The 6,244-nt window shown below is 45.5% G+C and overlaps 1 protein-coding gene across 1 annotated transcript; it reads right to left on the bottom strand.

Moving 5' to 3' along the window:
- On the bottom strand, window positions 1-3,935 carry LOC135507485 (phakinin-like). The gene is made up of 6 exons (XM_064927009.1): window positions 3,486-3,935; window positions 1,939-2,021; window positions 1,631-1,787; window positions 1,016-1,177; window positions 557-685; window positions 1-240 (listed from the first exon to the last, which is right to left on the bottom strand). The coding sequence occupies exons 1-6, from the start codon at window positions 3,930-3,932 to the stop codon at window positions 1-3; spliced, it is 1,218 nt and encodes a 405-aa protein (XP_064783081.1). The 5' UTR covers window positions 3,933-3,935.
- Window positions 3,936-6,244: the final 2,309 nt, after the last annotated feature.

The following is a 6,244-nucleotide window of genomic DNA, read 5'->3' on the forward strand; positions in this document are numbered from 1 at the left end:
TCACATCGAGGGGTGGTAGCGGCTCTCCTCCCCATCCAAGATGCCGTGGTAGGTGCCGATCTCCAGCGTCAGGCGCATTTTGTTACCCAGCAACGTCTCATAGTCACGGCGTTGCTGTTCAATGTCGCCATGGACGTCGCCCAGCTCTGACTCCAGCTTGCCAATGACGGATCCCAGGTTCTGCAACTCGATGTCATGCCAATGCTTGGCGTCGTTCAGGGAGTTCTCCAGGCCGCGCTTCTGTTGGAGCAAGTTGATGCAGTTGACACACACACACACACACACACACACACACACACACACACACACACACACACACACACACACACACACACACACACACACACACACACACACACACACACACACACACACACACACACACACACACACTTTGTGTTTCATTCGTTCCATTCTAACCATTCCAATTTGCCCGTCCTTTCTATTTCTACCTCCACCATTCTCCACTGACATACACACTATTGGTGGTGTTGGGCTGTCCCCAAAAACGTTGACCTATATAGGGACACTGTAGAGGTGACGGCTCAATACATACCAGTGCTCTGATGGACTCGGTTTCGGCCTGCAAACTCTGGATTTTACAACCAGCATCGTTATACTCCGTCTTCAGACTCTCCAGCTCCTCCTCCTCATGACTCAGCTTACTGCCCACACTCTCCTCCTGCTGAACACCCGCACACACACACACACACACACACACACACACACACACACACACACACACACACACACACACACACACACACACACACACACACACACACACACACACACACGTCAAGCTATTTCAAAGAACAGGTGTATTCCGTTTGTTTTGCCTGGCCCCTACTAGACACAATAAACCTCAAGCTGACCTCATAATAGATAAACAACTAATGACAAATGTAAATACATTTCAACTACACATTGATCTATCAAAAGTAAATATTGATTTCTCCCCTTTTTACTCAGATGTTAAAGGTTGTAAGTGTGGGGAACTACAGTATGAACTTACCTTGTATTCCAGGTAGGCATCGGTCTCGGCACGGTTCTTCTCGATGACTCTTTCCCAGTGGGAGCGGATGTAGGCCAGTATCTGGTCCAGATTGGTCTCAATGGGAGCGTCCGGTTCATCCACCTCACGGCCTGCCATCTGGTTGTATAGCACCCTCACGTCCTGAAAGGAGCAGAAGAACACCTGGGAAAAGGGCCTTTGTTCCACCCCAACACCAATACACCGGATTCATATAATCAATACGATCCTAATCATCTGATTTCCAATAACAACCAGCTGGATGAGGTGTGGGCTTTCACTCTGGGTTGGAGGTAAATGCTTGTCAGTGGGCAAACCCCACAAGAAAGGAATCCTATGGAAATGCTAGCAGTTAGGGTTTCTTATGTGCTCCATTTATTTCTATGCTGGGTAAATAAACTTAACGAATACACAAGAACTGTCTTGGGGATTCAACTAAGTGGGAAATTGTATTTTGTTAGATTGTATGTTGACGGGAATATCCCCTTCTCTAATATCCCACTCTAAAAACCCGACATGGAACCCTATGACAAAGTCAGCGGTCTGCTGGTAATCTGTTTTTTCCAGTATGTGCTCCATCCTTCATGCTTGACTCACCTCCTCGTGGTTGCGTGCCAGGTCTCGGAGCTCAGCCCTCATGCTGTCCATCTGGCTCTCCAGGTCTGACTTGGTCAGGTTGGCATCGTCAATCACCTTGTACAGAGAGCTGATCTCTTCCTCAACCGCTTTCCTGAAGGGCTGCTCATTCTCATACCTACAGGATGGAGAGAAAGTGAATCTCAAAAGACAGGGTGTTCTTCTCCATGCTCTTCTCGATTCCCCAGGTTCTGACGTTTTGGGAAGGAGGTGAGAAGAGAGGAGGTGAGGAGAGAGGATGTGAGGATGTGAGGAGAGTGTACACTCACCGGTCCTTGAAGTCCTCAGCGTTGGCCTGCACATTCTCTGTCTGCAGCATTAGCCTGGCATTGTCAAGGATGGACTCACTAACCTATGGGGGAGGTTTTGCAATATGTCAGTCTGTCCACTAGGGTGCAACAGATGCTCTGAAGTCCAACTTAGGGTGAATTCTTCGATCAATGGGTATTCTGCATGCAGGTATGATGCAAAATTACTTGTTAAAAGCATGGATGCGCCTTTACAATGTCTTATTATAAGGCGTATGGTATGTTAAGTCTCTCTCTGCAGGTCATTTTCAATGGACTCAAAATAGCTGTTATTAGGCGAGGATCATTATGAGATCCTCATTATAAGACCAGACATTATAAGCAGTGGTGTCGTGGAGGGTGAACGCAGGTAGACATCATTTACACAACTTTTTTATTTTGCACGAGCGTTTACCCACCTATCGCTGAAAACTGCATACAGGGAGTGTTACTTTATACACCGCGAAAGGTGGTCAGTGTTTACCCACCTACTTTGTTTACTCACTACATCACTGATGATAAGGGAGTCATGCATGCCTGTGCCAAGTCTTGGGGTGCATTATAATGGCATCACAATGCATTGCACCTCATCAATGGAAGACTGCTATACTTCAACATAATTTCTTAATTGGAAATCCAGCCGCCATCAGACTCCCTCTCAAGGCTGGCTGGCTCTAGAGACTCCGTGGGACTCCACAGAGTCCGGAAGATTGTAAGATGTATTTATTGTGCCCCTAGCGCATGGAATGACCTGCAGGCCACTTTGAGGCTTGACTCTCTGGTCTCGAAGGGTCAGTTTGGGACTTTGAGGAGGAATGTGGTGATGTTTTGATTGAGGTGTAATTTTATCTGTCACTTTTGAATTTGATTTGTTGTAATATGTCATTGTAACTGTATAGTGTTGTATTGAGGCTGATCATGTTGATGTATTGTTCCCAGGGCAGCCTTATAAATGAGACCCTGGTGTTAATGGGTTTCCCCTGGTTAAATAAAGGTAAACAAATTAAAATATGCTGACAGTCTCACAGTGCAATAAACAATTGAGGATCATGAACACTGCTTCAAAGTTAGACTCCCCATTCCAAAACGGTCACTTTTAAATGAACGCACTATCCAGCGCAAATCACGCCACAATCTCCAGCTCCAATCACCCACTCAATCAGTGCTTCAACCTACTCCCATCTGGTCGGAGGCACAGAACAGCAAAATGCTGCACTGCTGCATCGGCAGGAGCTTTCTTAACTTCATTCTAGGACTTGTGAACAACAACTCCCTCTCTTATTTACCTGTACCCAGTTGTCTTCCCAGACCTTCTCTACCCCTCTCCTCCCATTCTTTCTCTTTCCCTTCTTATCAGTCTGTACCCCCTACCCATCATACTCAACTCCCTCCTCCCTCTCCCTCTTCCTGTAGAAGTCATCCTAGTCCTTCTTTACCCCTCTCCTCGCTGCTCTTCCTTTCTCCCCCTTACCTATCTGTATCCTCTCTACCCATCATCCTCAACTACCTCCTTCTCTCCCCTTCCTTACCTGCCTGTAGACGTCCTCCCAGTCCTGTCTGAGGGGACCCCAGGCTCCGGCACTGGACGCCTTACGATCCAAGCAGTGTCGGATCTGCTCCTCCAGCTGCTGGTTGAGCAGCTCCAGGGCGTGCACCTTGTCCCTGTACTCCATCAGGCAGCAGTTAAGGCTCTCAGCACCCCCGGGGTGCTGCCTGCCACCAGCCCCAGCCCCATGGGGCATAACAGGCACAGCCGTGCTCCTCAGCCCCTGCAGGAACACACTGCTGATGCCCAGTGCACGCCGCGACACTCGCGTGCCCAGGCTGCAGGTGCCGCCCGTGGGGGCTGTCCCCACAAAGACGCCCCGGGGGGCTGTGGTGATGCCCACGGTGCCAGCCCTGGTGCTGGCGCTACCCGGGCGCTCTGCAGTGGAGTGCTGGCCCAAGAAGGAGGACCGACGTCTTGGCAGAGGCATGGCCCTTGTACTTGGAGAATGTGGGTATGAGACGAGAGAATTCGGGAGCGTGTGCGAGTCAGAAGAAGGCTAGTCACCATGCATAGACATCATTGAGTGGCTTGAGAATATGTTGGGTGGCCTGTGGTGTCAAACAGCCCGTGTCCCTGGGCGCATGGCTCTTTATTGCGGCCTGGACTTCTGGAAAGCAAAGGGGCTTATTGTTCCCCTGTGGTGTTTGTGTTGTCATTGTGACAGTGGCCTGGTTCAGGTTGGTGTATTGGGGCTCTTTGTGTGGGTGCTGGTTGTTTGTTTTTGCTGCCTCAGCATTGGAGCCCTCTCAGGAAAACTCCATTGAGCGCTGGCTTGCGCACCCTTTCCCCAAGCACAAACTGCCACCGGTGCGTCGTCTGACTAGACAAAATCTGACTGGAGATGCTTCTACCTCCTCTTTTTGTATGTGTGCATGACTGAGTGAGTTTGTGTGTGTGTGCGCATTTATATGTGAGAACTTAATAAATCAGGTCATGCATCACTGTAAAGAGTATGCCCAATGGCTGTAAACATGAAAGACTGGAGAAGGGGCCAGAGGAATGTTCAGTATGGCCTGTTTTTTCAAATCCAAAGTTAGGATGTGTTTGATCAAAATACAGTCAATGAAAGCCCAAGGATTTATTAAATATTTGTATATTTTAAATATAAATGTTCTATTTTCAATAATATGAGAGCCTGATTATATTTTTATTTTCAATGATAGTCATAGGCGTGTGTATCGGTGGCAAGGAAGTCAGGCGCAGGGGAATCGATCTTGGTAAAATGGAGTAGTTTATTAATAACTTAAAACATAACTCCAAAACCATTAATAAATTAACAAAACAAAGTGGGTACGAGGACCTGTCGCACACCAATACAAACAACACGAAATAATAACAAACAATCTCTGACAAAGACATGAGGGGAAACAGAGGGTTAAATACACAACAGGTAATGAATGGGATTTTTTTTAACCTTTATTTAACTAGGCAAGTCAGTTAAGAACAAATTCTTTTTTTCAATGACGGCCTAGGAACAGTGGGTTAACTGCCTGTTCAGGGGCAGAATGACAGATTTGTTATTTCATAATAATCAGATTTCAGATTTGCCTAAATTCAAAACACCTGATCTTCCAGGTTGGTTAAATCAAGAGCATGAAGTGCCTATGGCACTCCAGGACCAGGGTTGCCTGCCTCTGGGCTCGGCCCTCAGAAGTTTGATAGAAGGCTGTCTTTCAACTGTATTAGGGCAGACAGTAGAATCAACCAATCACATTTGGACATATAATGGGTGGGACCATTTTTACAGAAACATATGGAAACTTCTGCCTTCACGAAGGCCTACATATCACTGCTCAATAGACCCTTTTCATGATGAACTTTCAACAATAAGTTATGTTTCAAATGATCATCTGGTGAGTGGAAATGTTCTTTTATTATTGCAGCTCACTTGCGGTTGTTAGCTATCACTTTGAAAAAAAATGTGTTCCGTGGTGTGTGAAACATTGTTGCATTTAAACTTTGTTCACTGGTTATTTTTTTGTGCTGAATGTAATGAAGATGTTTGCAATGGGAAGTACAGTATAAGGAGGACCAAAGTACTCAAAATTTAAATTATATATAAAATGAAATACCACATACTCAAGATAAAAATACATAAATCATTAATTAATAAATACATCAAATATAAATGATTCAAGAATAAGTGCTGCATTATTATGAAATATTTTTTCATAATGTAACTTTTCAAAATAATGTTAGCATATTTAATTTCATAATACATTGTATTTCCCAAAGTTTTTTTTTCATCAGAACATTTATAATTTTATAATGGCGCTTTGTCACATGATGTATTTCCATAGAGGAAGAGAGGCCCAACTCTGCGGAAAATGTATCTCCCTCCACCAGGTAGCGTTTTTTTCGTTGTTTTGCCCACCAAGGAGGTCAATGAGAGGTTCAGTAATGGGTTACAATAATAAGATGTATCTACCAATCCAAAGAAAGGATAGGCGTGGGCGCTTGACAGCCTGACGTGCCGCTGTGTGGACAATGACTCCCATTGTTAGGGCGGAGAGACGTGTCTGGTCAGTATATCCATAATCTTTGGTATTTCCAAATTTCATAACCATAATCGCAAGGGGATATGCCAATCAATGCAAGTGGGCGTGGTCAAGTAGGTAATTGGTTCAAAGCCCTTGAACAAGATTGTTAGGCAAAAGTGGTGGCTAAAGTCAAAGAGAAGGATGATTTTGTTGCACAGGGGATGTATTGTTCAGAACAGAACTAACAACAACAACAAAT

Source organism: Oncorhynchus masou, chromosome 3, assembly GCF_036934945.1.
Source record: "Oncorhynchus masou masou isolate Uvic2021 chromosome 3, UVic_Omas_1.1, whole genome shotgun sequence".
Taxonomy (NCBI): domain Eukaryota; kingdom Metazoa; phylum Chordata; class Actinopteri; order Salmoniformes; family Salmonidae; genus Oncorhynchus; species Oncorhynchus masou.

Coding starts and splice junctions, on each gene's coding strand:
- LOC135507485 (XM_064927009.1), bottom strand. CDS start 3,932: ATGCCTCTGCCAAGACGTCGGTCCTCCTTCTTGGGCCAGCACTCCACT. Junction 2,022..3,485: donor GGGAGGACGTCTACAGGCAG/GTAAGGAAGGGG, acceptor CCTCCCCCATAG/GTTAGTGAGTCCATCCTTGA. Junction 686..1,015: donor ATGCCTACCTGGAATACAAG/GTAAGTTCATAC, acceptor GCGGGTGTTCAG/CAGGAGGAGAGTGTGGGCAG.